This window comes from Prunus persica, chromosome G2 (genome assembly GCF_000346465.2).
Source record: "Prunus persica cultivar Lovell chromosome G2, Prunus_persica_NCBIv2, whole genome shotgun sequence".
NCBI lineage: Eukaryota > Viridiplantae > Streptophyta > Magnoliopsida > Rosales > Rosaceae > Prunus > Prunus persica.
Genome location: NC_034010.1, coordinates 27325283 through 27341324, shown reverse-complemented (window position 1 = coordinate 27341324; position 16042 = coordinate 27325283). Strand labels below are relative to the sequence as shown.

Below are 16042 nucleotides of genomic sequence, written 5' to 3'. Positions count from 1 at the left end.
AACATTTCACATTGGCCACCCAATTTGATCCATTAATTCAAGCAAATATATGGTTCATGCACTTCCGATGAACTGAAAGATATTGTGTTATAGAACCCACATGCATGTACGTGCTATATATAGTGCTTGTAGATGGGTTAGTTTTTTAGATAAGAACTCTTCATATATAGCAAAGCATAACCTTAAAGCATATATATATATATATATATATATATGCTTGCCTTTCTTGGCCGCCTTCTTCTATCTTTCCCTTTTTTAGTACAAAACTTGTGCATATTGCATTATATATGTATAGAAATATAGGGGAAATGATCGTGAACACCCTATTTAAATTGCATACATCACTCTCTTGATCCCCGACTCGCCAATTTATATATTCAATTATGATTAATTAATAATGTTATTATCTTAGATAGATGTATTTCATTCAATTTCACCGTCACATGATATTTAAAAGTCATTTTTAAATTACATTACGAAGAAGTTGGTGAGATTAGCGTGTCAAAATCATCTCATATTTATATAACAGGTGTTAAACGTGGGGTTGTTGCAGTAATGTTGAACCATTCACACTAATATTATAGAACTTTTAGCCGAAATGGGTCCTCCTCCCTCCTCTCTCTGGACCTCCCCCTAAATATAGTAAATCTTTCAGCCTTTATACACGCAAGCTAGACGCATATATATTTATTTGTGTACAGTATATTTTATCAATAATGCTAGACATATCAATTTGTATACCAAATATGATTCAATTATGTGCTAGTTTAGTATATATGTCAATATCTAACTTCTCAAAAATAAGAATGAGGTTCAGAATGGGTCCATATTTAAATCAACGAAAGAGTGACAATCGTTTAGAGAACGAAATTGGTAAATATAGCATTATAACTACTTATATTTGATGAATTTGTCCACAAATAAATGTGATAATGTTATCGTGTTACACAGTTTGGCATGTTATGCTGCGAACCTATTCTATTTTGTACAGATTCATGTAAAAGCACGGGTTACTCATTGTAGTCTATATATATCATATGACTAAGGTAGCTACAAGAAAAACCAGTAAGACTAAGAGAGAGAGAGAGAGAGAGAGAGAGAGAGAGAGAGAGAGAGAGAGAGAGAGAGAGAGAGAGAGAGAGATGGAGGTCTCTTTTGTGTTGAAACTCCTTTCTTCTCTGGCTGCCGCCGGACTGGTTGGCTTCTTACTTCACCTCTACAACACAGTGTGGCTAAAGTCGGAGAGGCTCAGAAGAAAGCTCCGAGTGCAAGGCATCAAAGGCCCAGCGCCTTCTTTTCTGTATGGGAATCTGCCTGAGATGCAGAAAATCCAACACCAACTCCCCAACACTCCAAACCACTCTGAGTTTGTAGCCCATGACTACACCTCCACACTCTTCCCCTACTTTGAACACTGGAGAAAACAATATGGTACTAAATTTTAATCCTTTTTTTTTCTCCCTCTTTTTTTACTTCTTTTTAACATTTCTCATGGCATGTTATATATTTTTATTCACACACACATGTACATATATTACATATAAACAGTGTGATTTGGAAAGTTGGCAAAAGGTTTTTGGCCAGCAAAAATGGATAGAAATCTGAAACAGAAACGAAGGGAAAGAGAGTTGATAGGAATTTGTTTTTTCTTGGCTGTCCTGGGAGAGACCGAAGAGGGGGGGGGTGGGGGGGGTGGTCAACTTTTTCCAGCTCAGTCAATGGATTTGGCAGAATCTTGGCTAATAGAAATGTGTTCAGATGCTTGGATTCTCGAGTTTAACTAGTTAAATATGTACTTAAGGAAAGCCATGTCAAAGTCTCGGGGCAATTTGCAATTGATTACTGTCTAATCATATTATGTTAATATAATTAAGTAGCACAATTTAATATATGAGGGGAGGCAACTTTTAATGATATTTCAAACTAACAAAAATAAATAAATATATTTTTATAAGACTATATGATGATTGGAACATGGGAGGGCCGCATATAATATAGAATTGATGATGTGGTTATGATTGATAATCTAACACAACAAATAAATATTATTCTTTACAAGTGTGAAGAAACACAATATTTTAATGAAACACGCATTATGTTTTCAATTTTTGGATGAAGATTAATTAATTATTATAATGGTGACCCATCCCATATTTTTTTTCGAAAAAATATTTGATTGAGAGACTCGAGTCTAAAAAGCTAGCAGTTGCTGGGTTTGGGCAGATTAGACTCAAAAGTCCAAAACTATAGCCGACCCTGTCTGGCCCACCATATAATCAAAACAATTGAATGGGCTTCATTCGCGTGTGTGTGTTTTTTTTTAATTTTACCACGGAATCTAATTTAGTAAAAAAATGTCTTGATTTATAGATTAGTGGTCTTATGTTCGAATTCATTTTTCTTGTAATTTAGACTATCGTTTATAGTCATAAAATTTATGAATGTGTTGCAGGTCAAATATACACCTACTCAACAGGAATGAGACAACATTTGTATGTGAACCAGCCAGAGCTAGTAAGGGAAATGAACCAGTGCATGAGTTTGGATTTAGGCAAGCCTTCTTATGTAAGCAAGAGGCTTGCACCCATGCTTGGCAATGGCGTTTTGAGGTCCAATGGCATTGTCTGGTCACAACAGAGAAAAATCATTGCCCCTGAGTTCTTCACAGACAAAGTCAAGGTAATGAATTAATTAAAAATTAAAATTGGTCCAAAAATTTGTGAAACAACTTTAATTGAGAGAAATTAATTGATAATTTTGTGGCAGGGCATGGTGTGGCTCATGTTAGAGTCAGGACAGACACTGCTTCAAAAATGGGAGGATTGCATTGAAGCTCAAAGTGGCATGACAGCAGAGATTCAAGTGGATGAGGATTTCAGGGATTTTTCTGCAGATGTTATATCAAGAGCTTGTTTTGGAAGCTCTTATATAAGGGGCAAACAGATTTTCTCAAAGCTTAGAGCCCTTCAAGAAGTCATTTCCCAGCAAAATTTCCTGTTTTCTAATTTGGGGTATGCAAATTTAACACTAGTTAACAATGTACTTTGGCAGTGTTAAATATTTTTTTTTTATTAATGGCTAATTATAATGCAGTGGCTTGAAGAAGCAAAATGAGATAGGGTGCTTAGAGAGAGAAATAGAGTCGTTGATCTGGGAGGCAGTGAGAGAAAGACAAGGCTCAGAGACATCTTCAGCCGAAAAGGATCTATTGCAGACAATACTAGAGGGAGCCATCAACGACCAAAGCCTAGGCAAAGGTTCATCCAAGCGCTTCATAGTTGACAACTGCAAGAGCATATACTTTGCAGGCCATGAATCCACAGCTGTTGCTGCCTCTTGGTGTATGATGCTGCTTGCTCTACATCCCGAGTGGCAAGCTCGAATTAGGACAGAGTTGGCTCAGGTTTGCCCAGATGGCCTCCCAGATGCAAACTCACTCCCTCAGTTGAAAACGGTACAAGTTCTTGCATCAATCTGTATGTTCATTATAATTTTGTTGGATGTAGGATACTTTTCTGATGCCAAATTGTGTTGTCACTGCACATTCGAACAAAACTACTTTATTAAAACCAACGATATCTGAAAACGTAACATGCTAGACTGTCTTGTCTAGCAACATAACATGTCATATTGCCTTGTCTAGCAAGATAAAAAATCCCGTTTGAGTATAAGTCTTCGACATAACCCTGCATACATGCATACACCCTTGCAGATGGCTATGGTAATTCAAGAAGTCTTGCGTTTATACCCGCCGGCTGCCTTTGTGTCAAGGGAGGCACTTGAAGATACCCAAGTGGGAAACATCAGTGTTCCTAAAGGGGTATGCTTATGGACTTTGATCCCAACATTGCACAGAGATACAGAAATTTGGGGACCTGATGCAAATGAATTCAAGCCTGAGAGGTTCATAGATGGTGTGTCTAAAGCTTGCAAGTCTCCCCAAGCCTACATCCCATTTGGGTTGGGACCTCGATTATGTTTGGGCAAAAACTTAGCCATGGTTGAATTGAAAGTTGTGCTCTCCCTTGTTATCTCCAAGTTCTCTTTCTCTCTGTCTCCCAAATATAAGCATTCTCCTGCTTATAAAATGATTGTAGGGCCTGGAAATGGTGTACATATCCTCATTCAGAAATCTGTTCTTGACAGATAGAAACAAGTCCAAAATCATTGAAGTAGCTAGCTAGGTGTCTATTATTGTTCGAGTTATATGTATGTCATGTTTGCCAAATTTAGGATATTGGAATGTAAACAAAGCTTTTTTTAAAATTATTTTATAAATAATTTGTTTTAATATTATTTGATGTTATCTTTGTTATTTGATGCATACATAGAAAATAAATGAATTTTTAAAATCAATAATCATGTTTTAACCAAATACAGAAATTGAAAGATTCATATCAAAATAGGAGAATCTACACCGAAAAAGAAAAAAATGTGTAAATAAAAAAAAAGAGGAAAACTTGAAGAACTCGTACCAAATTTATGAGAAACATCACATTAGACTGTTGAGAAGACACCATTTGCAAACCGCGATTCTACATACGCTTCTCTCCATCTTCCTCCTACAGTATGTTTCCTGAAATCTACAGAGATGAAAGGTGTAGCAGCGGTTTAGCACCGTCCACTTTTACTTCACAGATGAAAATGGCTTCGGAGTCAGACGCAGAAGGAGGAGGTCACAGTGACCCATCAAATTTATGGACTTTTGGGGCCCTCAAGCCTCCCTCCAAACAAAGAAACACAGTAATTTTCCCAAAAAATCACTACTTGGGAGAAACTGCAAAAACTTTTTATCAGTTAGTTATATGGGTCCAAGAATTCTAGGCTCGTCGTCAGTGAATCTTTGTAAGACAACCCCCGAATTCTTTTTTTGGTCCCTCTATCTCTCATGGGTTTATATTCACTTTTACCATAAACAAGTTTCTGTAAGTGCTCGACTTTTTATTGTTTCAGTGAAAGTTGATGATGATGCCAGAAATCTTCTTGAGCAAATGGGTTCCAATAATCCAGGGTCGAAGGCTATTGGCATTGTTTCAGACTACCATAAATATATGTCCAATGGTTGAAGAAGCGGATACTGGTATGTCTGCTTCTGCATTTTATTGTTTTTGGACATAGCTCTGCCTCTGTCACTGCTTTTTCATTAGAAGGTTCATTATTGAAGTGTTGTTCTTAAAATAAATAAAAAAATGACGTACTTAATCTTGAGCTTCATGAATTGCTTCTTATTGTTTGATTATAGTATATACCAAATGGACAAGCCTTATTAAAAATGAATTGCTAGTTCAAAGAATTGAGGCCAAGACATGATCACAAAAAATAGATATGTCATGAGCTAAGTGGTGGTATACCTGCATATATGGAGAAAGTGCTGTGGTATAATCAAGAGCTTCTTAAAAACTGATAGTCTATTAGTTCTAAACTCTTAAGATTGAAATATTTTGGGAAATACACAAGAGTTGGTTGGCGGTCATCAAGTGTTTCATTTACTAATTTACTCCAACAATGTTATAGAGGATGCCACATTATTCATACATCATATCTAAGCTAGAAATTTGTTTTTCTTTGAATTCTTTCATCAAGAGACTTACTTACTAGTTGCCATAATAGTGAAAATTTGCTTTATAAAGGCTTCGGCAAAATGAAGTCAGAAACACATATGGAAATGAGACGAAGTTATGATTTATAACTCCTTGTTTTATTTTTATTTTTACATTTTTATCAGAAAAATAAAGCTCTTATTTATTTCAATCACTTTGGTTACCACAGTTCACAAAAGTAAATTTGAGTCTAAGTATTAAATTTTGGTTTTAACCATGCATTTTTACTTAACCATTAGTGTTTTGCCAGATGGGGCCAACGCCGCTCCATTTGTTCTCCAGAACACAATTTTCAGGCTAATCTCTTCATGCACTGGGAGGCCCGTCCTAGTCATTATGTGCTCATGTCTAAGTAAATCCACCACGATTACCTTAAATGGGTGAAATTTAATAATTTACTTTATAAATAGCCTTCTTAGGGTTAATAGTGCTCTATTGGAGCATCAGTCGGGATTGACATTAACAAGGCGGAGGTCCTGTAAATGTTTTCAGTGCTCGGTTGCTTGAAGGAGATGCAATTGGTAATGTTCTATTGCTTTTCTTTTTTGAATGTGAGTCTTGCATTCTGCCTTATGTCACTACTTGCACCGATCAGTTTGGCGTTTTTTGATGGCTATGGGAGAAATCCAAGAAGAGAAATTGCAAATTTTGATTGCTCTTAGATAGCCTTTTTATGTTTTTGTATATTGAAAAACCATTTCTTGCTGCCATCATCAGAATAGAAAGGGATTGAAGGTTTACCCCCGATTAATCATTTTTAGTCGATCAGTTGCACAGATATCAGCTTTCAATCGAGGTAGGTTGGTGGTAGGCAAGTCCAACTAAAAAGGAAAAGTATTGCTAATAATAATAATAAAATATAAGACTAAGAAAATATTTTTAGCCTTTTTCGAAGGAATATCAACTTCATTGATTTTTTATTCTTTTTTATATAAAATGGTGCTTTTTCTCTTTATTTTATTTTCTCCTATCATTTAGTTGTGGTTGTCATCCATTTGTGATATTGATGTGTTAAGATTTGGTCACTTTGGGAAGCTTGTTGTGGTTGGTACAGAATTGATGGATTTGTACTAGACTTGGAACTAGTTCATTGATATCAATAATGTTATGAGTGATACAAAAAGAGGAATTGTGTTGATATCAGATCCTCAAGCACACTGGCTTGATATTAAACCTAAACCCAGAGTAATAATACATTGGCGTCTGATCCAACTATGTTGTGAGTGATAAAAAAGAGAGGAATTGTGTTGGTATCAGATCTTCGAGCACACTGGCTTGATATTACAGCTAAACCCAGAGTCATAATACATTTGGCGTCTGATCCAAGTCCCAACACCTGACTGCTTACTAGATTGTAAAACAGTTGGTACCCAAGGGGAGAAGTCGAATTATCGGAGAAGGGAGAAATTGGATACTCTATTTTGGTTAGAAATTAGAATGTCCAAAGATTGTAGGGTTCGGCGGGCCCCCCTGTTTCAAATCCAAGTCCATGAAGCGGGATTGGAGGATTTCTGGGTATCAAAATAAGAATTGGTTAGAAATTTTTCTTATAGAAAAAATAGTTCCATTGATTTAGCAATATTATGAAGAAATATACAAAATAGGAACAAGAACATGTGCTTTGTACAAATATGTAGCCCATCGTTCTGTATATTTTTCTTCATCTGTTAGCAATATTATGAAGAAATATACAAAATAGGAACAAGAACATGTGCTTTGTACAAATATGTAGCCCATCATTCTGTATATATTTTTCTTCATCTGTCCTTTTTTTTTGGAAAATTGAAATATATAGTGGTGGTAGTGGTTGCTTTGCAATGATGTGCACTAATAAATGCATAAATAGGTTGCATGTTGTTCTTTTAGTATATGTATTTTACTAGAATTGGAATAGAAAGTGGCCTAATATTCTATCTTCTTTTAGGAGATTGAATTACTAATAAGAAATTTAGCTGATGAAAGTTCACATATTTACTAATAAATTATTTTGCAGAGTAAGATGATAGGGTTTACTTTTTTGGTTTGTATTTATTGTGGAACTCACGTGTCTCAGTTGAGTGATACTTGAATTTGTTTTTCTATCGCATTTTAAAATCTAAGATCAGGTGGCATCAGTTTAAAGAAAATTTTCAGATTTTTGCTTGGTGATTATAATGAAAATCAGTTCTTGAAAGATGTGATAGTATCCTATCTAAGAGAAGGCAAAGATAGAGAGTATGTAAGAGAATATGATTTTGCAGTGGATGAATGATGCACTTAAGTGGTCATGTGGCCCACTGATTAAAAGGTCCAGGGACATACTTTAGTTCTATGAATTTTTTTTTCAATTTGGCTAAACAAAAGTGTCGTTTAAAACATTTTAGCATGAAATGAAAACAGGTTTTCAAAGAATTTAACTGAAATATGAAAATATTTTCCATTTCAGAAACAAATATTATTGCTGAGAAATGGTTATGTGAGATTTCACCCAATTTCTATTTCTCTTTACATTTCTGTATTGTTTGTCGCTTGATTTTTGAAACTAATTCTATTTGTGGTGTCTCATGGCATTTCAGTTTCTCTTTTTTTTTTTCTGTCACTTTTATTTTCCAAGATTACATATATTGTACATGAATATCTAATAGCTTTCCTGAACTTTCCATGTTTCATTGCTAATATTTATCACTTGATTTGTGGAACAGTAGGGGACATTCAATTGAGTTACGTTGTATTGTAGAAGTTTGTATCTCATAGAGGTGATTGTGGAAAATAACAAATAACAATAGCAATTATGTGGAGTGGTGAACGTAGAAGGAGTGCACGAATACTTGAACTGGAAGCAAAAAAGACTCAGAATATGGGCAAGGCGACATGTGATGCAGCCAGGGATGTTGTTACTGAAGATTCCGACCTGACGCAGAGAAGAAAAAAGGTTAAGAGTACACCCGTCCAGGATCTGGTTGCAAATACAGTTGAGTATCAACTGAAAAAAGAGGTGTGTACTAAACAAGGCTGCGAACACTGGAACAGTTATTGAACAGGAAGTGGAAATGTTGAACTGTTGCTTTGTCATGACAATTAATTGAATATTTTGAGTTTTTTATTTTTTATATCAAGCATAAATTCTTAGTAGTAAACTTTGGTAGGCACTCCACATTCTTTTTCTACATACTTCATATATATTTGAGCTATTTTATTTGAATGAAAGGACAGGTATATTCATTATAATTTTGCACTGGTGTTACAATTTTTTTCTTTTTTCTTCTCCTTTTTGGCATAAATGAAGGCTGATAATTCGAGCAACGAAGACCATTGTACAAATGACGGTGAGGGTGTTTCATTTTTTTCCCTTTAAATTTTGAATTGAAATTTACTATATCTATGTTAGGATGGCAAGGACTCATTAATTCATTATTTCTTGTCTTAAATCAAACAGTTCCCTTGTCATCTGGTACTGTGTTACCAGAAAGAAGGAAGCTGGAACTGCTGCTTGGTATATTGAAAAGGTAAACACTTGGTTATGACATTTTTCTAATTGCGTTTTTGTCGTTAGCCACGCTATAATTGATTGAAGTGAAGTTTTTTTGTTTTTCTCCTAGAAGCGATTGTGCTCTTCTTTATTGAATTTCTCATCAAGGAAGTTAATGCCTTATTGTTTTTAACTTTAACTATAGGAGAGACTCACACAATCTATTTGCAGAGGCAGTAAATCCAGAAGAGGTTTGTCTACTGTATTTATGGTCTATCCAAATATGTATGCCATTATAGTTGCTTATTTATAGTTCTTAATGTAAAAGGTTAAAGACTACTATGATATCATTAAAGAGCCAATGGATTTCGGTACGATTTCAGCAAAACTCAATGGACAAAGCTACAGAACACTTGAAGAATTCGAGGTTTGCTCCTAGACTCCATGGTTCTCTTCTTGTTTTTCCTTTCAGTAAAGCTGGGAAGAGAACTTGTTTTTGAGACTTCTGTATCTAATACTCATCTCCCCTTTTATGTTTGGTGAAAATTTGAGTGTATATGCACGTTTGTTTTGACTTTTAAGCGGTTGGGTTGGTTCATTGGTTTCCTCACCAAATTTAGTTTTTGGCATGCTTTTTTTTTTTTTTAAAGTGAGGCATGCTAGTTTTATAGTTGTAGGAGTATGAAACAAACTGCTTTCCATCACATTTGTGATTGTAATATTTGGTAGATTAATGTTGATAGTTATATATAAAGCTATCCCTTTAGTTCTGATGATTATTTGGTTAACATACAGCATGATGTGTTTTTGGTATGGAACAACGCAATGCATTTCAACTTGTCAACAACCACCTATTATAGACAGGTAAGTCCATTAAGCACTGTTGTTATCATCAAGGTTGGCCGACTGTTTATGCTCTTGAAATCTGCATTTTCTCCTTATTATATTGAGATTTATGGTTTTTCAGGCTTGTGCTATAAGAGACCTAGCAGAGCGGTTGTTTGATGCTTTGAAAAATGACCCTGAGAACTTTGAAAGTAGCCATTCCATGACAAGACTGCGAGCCAGTAAGAGGGCTAAGACTGAAGTGAACATTCAGAATAGTTCTCACAGGTCAACAAATGGGATGGCTTCAAAGGGTAGGTCTACGTCCAAACAAGATACATAAGCATGCCCTACAAGTCCAACTTCAGAACTTACATTTTGCCAAAGTGATTACAAAGTAATAGAGAACTATAGAAATATAAAATATTGTTATATAATTGGTACACCCATACTAATACCTAACTTAATCGGGTTGCTAAATGTTAACACAAATTCTCTACACAACGAAAAACCCTAAGAATTCATATAAAACTAACTATGCAAATATTTACTTGCTCGAGATTTTGACTTATCCAGTATTCTGCATGATCTTGTAATTGAACACATTAATGCACGTGAGTCAAGTGCCTGTATGAGTTTTACAGTTTCAGTTATTGTAGGCTAATAACCTCCTTACCAGATCACTGAGAGTGCCTTTTAGCATTCAATATAGTTGAACTCATTCTCTTTTCATTTCTCCCATAAACAGGCTGTAGAGGTGAAAGAAGTCCTGAGCATTCTGAAGTAGATCAACATGAAACCTACAGGCCTCTGAATACACTCCCCACTGCGAATGAGTCAATCAAGTCTACAGTCTATTGCAGCTCAAAACAACTTGTGCAGGTGAGTAATGTCTGTGTGCAGTGCAGTGGAGCATCTGCTCATGGGTGTATCTTAAGTAGTTGTCCCAAACTGATATAAAAAAGAAAAATTGTCTCAAAGAAAAATATATGTATACATTCATGTAAGCTGAACCTTTATGCAACAGCAACCAATCCAAAGGCCTGTAATAGAAAAGAGGACTGAGCATTAAGGTCTTATTTATTTGTGTAGTCCGAGTTGTATGTACTTGCATATTGATTACTTGTCCTGGCTTTGTAGACTAAACAGAATAGTATTGGATACCAAGAAAGCTTGATGCAGTTTGTTGGGCCAACAGCTCAAATGGTTGCGGAGCACAATTCCACAAAAGGTGCTGAAGATCTTAATCCTCACAATGCAACTTCCAACTCTCAGTGCCGAGCTCCATGTCAAATTCTTAATGTGGCATCATCTCAAATGGTTGGGCCAACAGCTCAAATGGTTGCCAAGCACAATTTGGGAAAAGGTGCTGAAGATCTTAATCCTCGTAATGTGACTTCAAACTTTCAGCATCGAGCTCTAGGTCAAATGCTTAACATGGCATCACCTCAAATGGTTGGACCAACAGCTCAAATGGTTGCTGAGAAGAATTCAGACTTGATTTGGCAGCAGTTCAAAAACATTACCGATCTTCAAACTGAAGATCTTAATCCTGATAATGCAACTTCAAACTTCCAGTGTCGAGCTTTAGGCCAAATTCCTAATGTGGCATCAATTAATTCTTACCCCACCAATCCCTTATCTGGGAGTTCCTCCTCAATGAACTCCTTATTTGGAGATGGTAAAGGCAAGAATGTGTTGATAGCTGATGTGCATGCCTCCGATCTACGGGGGGAAATTGAGAAGATTCATGGTCCATGGCCAATTTGGTCTGCAGCGCGGCTTCCCCAGTTTGTTTCCGGACTAAGTCAGAGTCCAGCCCTGGGCCCAAGTTATCTTGGAGGTGGAGCACATCAGTTTCAACCAGTGGCTGGTAGAGGAAGCACACACTATGGAATCAATGTCGAGCAGGCAAGTCAAGGTTTGAATTTGTTTAGGCCAACAGAGTTAGGGCCACAGCAACCTTTCTTCAACAAGCTATTTGAGCAGCAGAGTCAGAATACGTCAACCTCTGGAACCAGCAGAAGTGCTATAGAGTTATCAGACATAGATGAATGGTTAAGTGTTGGTAATCGTCGAGATGGATCATCAAACACCCGAGCTCCTCCAGCAAGCTCTCAGGAGCAAGCTGCCACCACGGGAACCGATAACTTCCCATGGACTCTTCGCCTCTGAGGCAGGCTTTATGAGTACTTTACATGAATAAACATGCTTTCCGTAGTATCGTATGTTTCTTTCCTCAGAACATGAGACCTTATTGCTATCCTTTGCTTTTATGAACTAATGGTGTGATGAAGTTGCTTTTGTTTTTGGTTTTTCCTATAAAATCCATGCCGTGCTGCTTCCAATTGTTAACTTTTGATTGATAATGTTGTCTTGACTGAGGAGTAGCTTTTATTCATATTCATAACCATACACATTGGTTCACAATCTCACTATAAAAATTTGTATGGAGATTGGGGTTTTCCATGTCTTCTTGTTCAAGTCTTTTCAAAAATTGGACCTTTTAGTTAGATGGCAGAATAGCAGAATCCGGGTCGGTTTCAGGTTTTTTCTGTAAAAAATTTCTTTACGGAGAGCGCTGGGCCGCGGGAAAGGTCTAAGAAGAGGATGAATGAAGATCGAACCGTACAAGTGGCAGCAATCTAAAGGTTTAGCTAAACTACTGTCGTCTAGCGCAAAAGGACCAATTGGCAATTTGCTAATAGTTTCGAGAAAGACAACAGACAGACCTTGGGGTGAATTCGTGAATAGGTAAAATAGATAGTGGCGTTTTCACCCTACCATATCATGAAAACAGTAAGGGCATTTTTGACTTTTCGGATTTCATTTGGATTTGCAAACCACTTTGCAAGTTTATGAGTTCAGGAATACACTCAACAACATTATCTTCCATTCCAGAGGACGAACGATTCACTAAAAATTGCAGAGAGAGAGAGAAAGACAAAGAAATGGAGATTAGTGCAGCTGCAGCTACAGCAGCAGCAGCTGCTATGCCCATGCATATAGTAGAGGGTCACACGACCAAGAAAACCATGGAGCTAAAATGGGTGAGCAGAAGAAGCAGAGGCGGCAAAATCCAAATGGAAAAAACCATGAAAACGCCATCAGAATCGAAACCAAAAGCACCAGCAACCCTGCAAGCCCTGGTCCCAGTTTTCATATCCACAAACCCATCCCATGTGAACCCAGATGACCTCAGTGACCTCTTCATCGCGTGCAACCTCTCATGCCACCGTTTCCCCAATTACGTGGACGCCGGCGGTGGCCGCTGCGTCGTTGAAGCTGTGGACTTGCACAAGCTGCGCGTCGCTCTCTCCCACAGTTCAGTCTTGGTCTCAGTCTTCTGCAAGCCAAATGATGTGATTGGTTGCTCTTCATCATTTTTGAAGGAAAAGCAGCAGCAGCAGAAGAAGAAGATAGTGGGTTTTGGAGAGTTGTTGCAGAATGTGGTGATGCCTGTTACCCCATTGAACAGTCAATTGGTTGGGTTTGGGCGTGCAGTTTCTGATCTTGGACTCACTGCCTCCATCTACGATGTCATGGTATATATCAATCAAATCAAATTGGTTTTGTGATTAATCTTCTTCTGAGTTTAATTTCCAAGAGAAAGTGTTGAACTTGGGAAGTATTGATATAGATGTGCTTCAGTGTCTTCCAGGTGCTTCCTTCATTGCGGGGAATGGGAATTGGCAGGATGATAGTTAAAAGAATCATAAGGTTCACTATTCTTTCTTTATTTTTCTCTCTCAAGTTTTTTGCTTTACTGTTGCTTTTTCAGAATTATAGGACTTGTAACATTGACTAGCTAGTAGCTTGTTTGAACTCTAGGGATTGTATGTAACATCCTGAAATAAAGATGCCCTTTTTGTGGTGTTTAAAAAGTATTTCAATACTTAGTGCAGAATGCTCACAAGTAGAGACATCTATGACATAGCAGCCCTTTGCTCAGAGAATGAGAGGTAACTAATCATACCAATCTGACTCAATGCTTTGCCGAACAAAGTTTCCCCCTTACAATGTGATTGTGATTGAGAGGATAAATATCTGCTGTCAATCTTTATTTCAGATCATTCTTCAAAGTGTGCGGTTTTGGGGATGACATTTTAGGCTCCACTGCAATGATGTATACGAGGAGTAGCGTTTCAACTAATCCTCAAGACAACCAGATTGTTAAACGTGCCGGTCGAAAGCTATTGTTAGTTCCACCACTTTCGAAGACCTTGCCATATTCCAAGACCATGAAATCATGAAGTTGAGCCGCTGTTTTTAACTTGGCTGAAGCACCAAGATGAGAAGATTTTTGTGTGCTCGGTTGGTTGTCTCCATTTTGGCTTGAAGATGTTGCATAATCAAATTGTAACAAAAGAGCCAAAATGGGCTCTCTTTTTCTTTTTCCTGGAGGGAGGAGGCTAGTTTACTTGTAATCTGGTAATTTGATTGTTAGACCCTACCCACCCTTCCATGGGTTAAAAGTCAAGATCATGTAAACTATTGTAAAGTAGTTTCACTGTTAACACATGACCATTTTAGTCATATTCCCTACAGTATTCTCCTGTACGTTTTCTATTTATTAATTACAGATTCCTGCCCATCTGTGATGCACTTTTGCTGGGGAAAAGAAGTTTGACAAAAGGGGTTACCCCATAATGCTGCTCGGGTATAAAAATTATCTCACCACCAAAGTAAAGTAGCCATCAAGATAATGCAAAACAGCTTCCCTTCTTGTTCTTCATATAAACTTTATCCTAAGACAACCTTGCACAAGAAAGTTCTCTCCATTTCTCTCTTTCTTCAATTTGCTTGGTATGGGGAAACTCTGGGTTGAAGTGTGCCTGATATCTGCTAGGGGGCTCCGGCGTTCGTCTTCCTTATGGAAGCTCCAATGGTATGCCGTTGGGTGGACTAACCCGAATAACAAATACTGCACCAAGATTGATGCATCTGGAAATGCAAATCCAGTATGGAAAACCAAGTTTGCTACCTTGGTTGAGGACTCAGAGTCGAACTTGAAGGATCTGGCGCTGCACATTGAAGTGTACAGCAGAGAGCCTATATTCCTCAGAGAGAGGCTTCAGGGTACAGCAACTATTGTCTTGAGAGAGTTTCTGGCTAAGCATAACAAGAATTCTGAGGCTTCAAGACAAGGAGCTGAAGAAGTTGGGAGCTATCAATTGCGGAAAAAGAACTCCAACAAGCCTCAAGGATTCGTAGATGTTTCAATACGTATATCTGAGGACATGGAAGCTCGAAGCTCATACACAGGTATTCATAATTCATGGGGGTGTTCTTCAGAAGCTCTGAAAGATCCAATGTTTCTTATGCAACTCCTGTTTTTTTTTTTTTTTCCAGTTTAAGTTTCTTGTATAAATTCAGTCCCTCATATATGCGTTTCATGGTTGAAGTTTGATGGCAACATGATCCTTGACATATAGTTTGGATCACAGTCCAACTATTTCGATGGAATTGATGTGATTATTGACTAATAACTCTGTTTTTGCAGGCAGTGAGGGAGGACCTACGGATCTCAGCAATACCATCACCTTGGCTATTGGAGATGGGTCTGCACCAACATTTCAACCTCTAGCGCCACACCAAAGGCCAGAAAGTCAGCTCCGTATCAATTCTCCATATGCACATCCAAGGCCTTCCCCTACAAACTATTCCAACCCATATGCAGTTGGACCAAGCCACCCACCATCAGGCGGACCAAGTTACCGGCCATCCAGCGGACCAAGCTACCCGCCAGCAAGTGGACCAAGCTATGAGCCGCCCAAAACTCCGCCACCACCTCCCCCACCTTCTAATGTTGGGTACATACCCACTTTTATCCCAAGAACAGATAGAATGTCGGATACCTATGTTAATATGCCATCATCTGGAGCACCGCCTGGTCGTAGAGGGGCACCGGGTTTTGGAATGGGAATGGGTGCTGGAGCGCTGGCGGCCGGTGCTGTGATCTTCGGTGATGACTTTATGTCAGGATTTGATGTGCCTTCAGGATTACAAGATGCTAGTCTCACCATATCAACTGATCCTCCTTTTTAACCAAGTTTGTAATTAGCATCGGTAATTATGTTGTATCAAATTACTGCAGTATAAAAGTCCACTACTTAAACTTGGTTGTCCCATTAATGCAGTTAAACTCCTTTCTCAGATAATGATCTTA

At 37.6% G+C, this 16042-nt stretch overlaps 4 protein-coding genes across 4 annotated transcripts; all 4 read left to right on the top strand.

Moving 5' to 3' along the window:
- LOC18786250 (cytochrome P450 714A1) lies at positions 1004-4296 on the top strand. The gene is made up of 5 exons (XM_007218949.2): positions 1004-1431; positions 2453-2679; positions 2767-3011; positions 3094-3454; positions 3713-4296. The coding sequence occupies exons 1-5, from the start codon at positions 1038-1040 to the stop codon at positions 4148-4150; spliced, it is 1665 nt and encodes a 554-aa protein (XP_007219011.2). The 5' UTR covers positions 1004-1037; the 3' UTR covers positions 4151-4296.
- LOC18785367 lies at positions 6406-12178 on the top strand. Its single transcript, XM_020557823.1, has 9 exons — positions 6406-8574; positions 8866-8905; positions 9016-9085; positions 9254-9299; positions 9377-9475; positions 9844-9912; positions 10016-10187; positions 10622-10755; positions 11014-12178. The coding sequence occupies exons 1-9, from the start codon at positions 8371-8373 to the stop codon at positions 12046-12048; spliced, it is 1869 nt and encodes a 622-aa protein (XP_020413412.1). The 5' UTR covers positions 6406-8370; the 3' UTR covers positions 12049-12178.
- On the top strand, positions 12270-14433 carry LOC18784914. Its single transcript, XM_007218746.2, has 4 exons — positions 12270-13418; positions 13535-13593; positions 13779-13835; positions 13943-14433. The coding sequence occupies exons 1-4, from the start codon at positions 12732-12734 to the stop codon at positions 14124-14126; spliced, it is 987 nt and encodes a 328-aa protein (XP_007218808.2). The 5' UTR covers positions 12270-12731; the 3' UTR covers positions 14127-14433.
- LOC18784572 (formin-like protein 2) lies at positions 14483-16013 on the top strand. The gene is made up of 2 exons (XM_007218256.2): positions 14483-15138; positions 15377-16013. Exons 1-2 carry the CDS (start codon positions 14682-14684, stop codon positions 15919-15921), a joined length of 1002 nt encoding a protein of 333 aa, XP_007218318.1. The 5' UTR covers positions 14483-14681; the 3' UTR covers positions 15922-16013.